The sequence below is a fragment of the Aphanomyces astaci genome (assembly GCF_000520075.1).
Source record: "Aphanomyces astaci strain APO3 unplaced genomic scaffold supercont1.146, whole genome shotgun sequence".
In the NCBI taxonomy this organism is placed as follows: domain Eukaryota; phylum Oomycota; class Saprolegniomycetes; order Saprolegniales; family Verrucalvaceae; genus Aphanomyces; species Aphanomyces astaci.
This window is the reverse complement of record NW_009798409.1, coordinates 55,952-58,355: the sequence shown is the minus strand read 5'-3', so window position 1 is coordinate 58,355 and position 2,404 is coordinate 55,952. Positions and strand designations below refer to the sequence as shown.

At 53.7% G+C, this 2,404-nt stretch overlaps 1 protein-coding gene across 1 annotated transcript; it reads left to right on the top strand.

The window, feature by feature from the left end:
* Window positions 1-17: 17 nt before the first annotated feature.
* On the top strand, window positions 18-1,032 carry H257_18227 (hypothetical protein; the record flags this gene model as incomplete). The annotated part of the gene is made up of 2 exons (XM_009847246.1): window positions 18-533; window positions 574-1,032. Coding segments are annotated over 2 exons (975 nt in total), but the record flags the coding sequence as incomplete, so codon positions are not given.
* Between the last annotated feature and the right edge of the window lie 1,372 nt (window positions 1,033-2,404).

Genomic DNA, 2,404 nt, shown 5'->3' with positions numbered 1-2,404 from the left:
TTCACTTCGTTCTCTAGGCGAGCCTTGTCCGCTTGGACGAGGTCCCGACCCCGGGCTGTCGACGCCAATTGCGCGCTCTTCTGGCTGGCGTCCTGGCGAGCCGAATCTCGCTCGACGCAGGCACGATCAAGGTCCAACTGGAGGGACGCCGCTTGCTGACTCTGGGTCTCCAACTGGTCCTTCAGAGACGCGATGAATGCCCAAAGGGAAGCCTCCGTCGCGTCGACAGTCTGGAAACGCTTGGACCACCCCACGACTTCGTTGCGAACAACCGCCAACTCGCCACGCAGCTGACCAATGGTCTCCGCCGCGCGACGAGTCTCGGTGTCCAGCTGGTCCCGGAGGGCGGCCACGTACGCCTCTGCCGCAACACGGGAGTTGCGCTCGACGACCAGGTCGGTCTCGCGCTCCACCAGGTCGCCCTGCACTCGGGCCAGGAGTTTCTCGGCGGCCTCTTTGGCCGAGACAAATTCTTGGATAAACCCAAAAAGATACAGCACCTTTACCTTTCGGAGAGTGGAACCTGGACCGCCGTCACCCAGAACGGATCTTGACGTGACCAGGGTGGATTAGACGGCCGCCCGAGCACTGTCCAGGCTGGCCAACAACAAGGCGCACTCCGAGGCCGACCGAGTCAACGACGCGCACAACGACTCAACGGCTGGGGCGCACTGGCACCAGAAAGAGCAGGAGGGTTGGAAGCCGGAGCGGTGGACGGCCGGGTTGCCGCGGCCGACGACGATCCTGACCGCACCAGAAATGAGTGGGATGCGTCTGATGCTGGAGCGAAGGACCCGGCCGGTGGAACAGGAGCTGGTGGCGTGGACATGGCGAATGCGAAAGTGCAATGAAGACGGCCTGGGACCAGACCCTCCCGCGGCCCTGTCCCTGGTTGAGGAAAATCCCGGCCAACGGTGTTCCCAGGGCTACTTGCTTTGCCCAATCACAAGCGACCTGGGAACAGGAGCCACTCAAGGCGCACCAGGATTGGCCCATCCTATCGACCAGTTACACCGACTGTATGCCCCGTGAACTGACTGGAGCCCGAGACGGAGCTTCGGGCCTAAGTGGGGAAGAATGTCACGGTGCGACTGCGGGGTCCATGACCCTGCCGAGACCGCGAAGCCAGACGAGGCCCTGATCGACCCTCTGACCTCCCTGAAGGCCGCGTTGCCTTTCCCTTTCTGGCTAGACCTCTCAGACCTCATATACCTCCCAGACTCGATGACCAGAACCGTCATCGAGGTGTCGAAGATATACCAAGACGGAGATCCCTCAACCGTCAACCACCGATGCAGTAGAACTTAGAGCACTAGGACTACAGCTACGACCACACCATTAACTAACTCGACTTTACATTTTGCCTCGAACTCCACACCTGGGTTTGAGTCTCCTTGTTTGCCTGCGCCGCGCCTACCCATCAACTTGACGTAAAACCCCGCGACATTTACTCGTACACACAGTGCAAATATCAGGTATACAGTAGTTAGTAGGCTGAGTTAGTAATGGACTATCTTGTAGTACGAGTAGTATGGCTCTAAGTACTCGTATTACACAGCCCGAGAAAAGCGTCCTCAAAGTTGGTCCACTTTCGATATATGCGCATGTCGACATGTCACATCACAAAAACGTGCACATGCGCAATAAGAATATTTATTTTAAATATAATAATAAAAATTCTAAATTCATCCGCAAATTGTAATGCAGTATCCGGAACTGCTCAGTTTAACGGTGCGAAGTTTCTGAATGCAAGCACTACAGAGGTCGCGTTACCTTAGCTGGCTTTTAGATAGATCATCCGATGTTAGACAAAATGTAAAAGTGATCTTTCTAAAGGCCAGCTAACATTGGATCTACTCTTTGCTTGCTTTGCCCCTCTTGGTAAAGCCGAGAGAATCTGGTCCAGTAGTCCGAACCTCTGGACCTTGGATTGTGCGTCTAACCCATACGACCGTCACACACGCACATCCATCCAGCACGGCAATCCACTGAAACTTTGACGTCCCATTCAGAACTCCTTCATGAATTGTCCGTGCTGGATGGTGGGGATCATGGAGCATGGTGCATGCGGACGAGTTGTGGACATTGACAACCAACCATTAAATGACACCATCCAGGCACCTTCCCGTGGAAAGTGTCTGGACATTGTCGTTTACACATGTGAAGGAAAAGCTTGTGTCAGTGACAGGGATGTCCCGCAAAATATACTACTTCGAAGTAGTTGGAGTGGCATATTATTATTTATTCCGTTTTCAGGATATTTTCGGCCGAATATGTGTGTATCGCGGAAGTTCGGCAACAAAATGGTATCCGGACACGCCACTTTGAAACAAACGATCTGGATACGAAGTATTGTTTATCGAAATACTGAACTGTCACTCCACTATATCAAATGATCTCGATA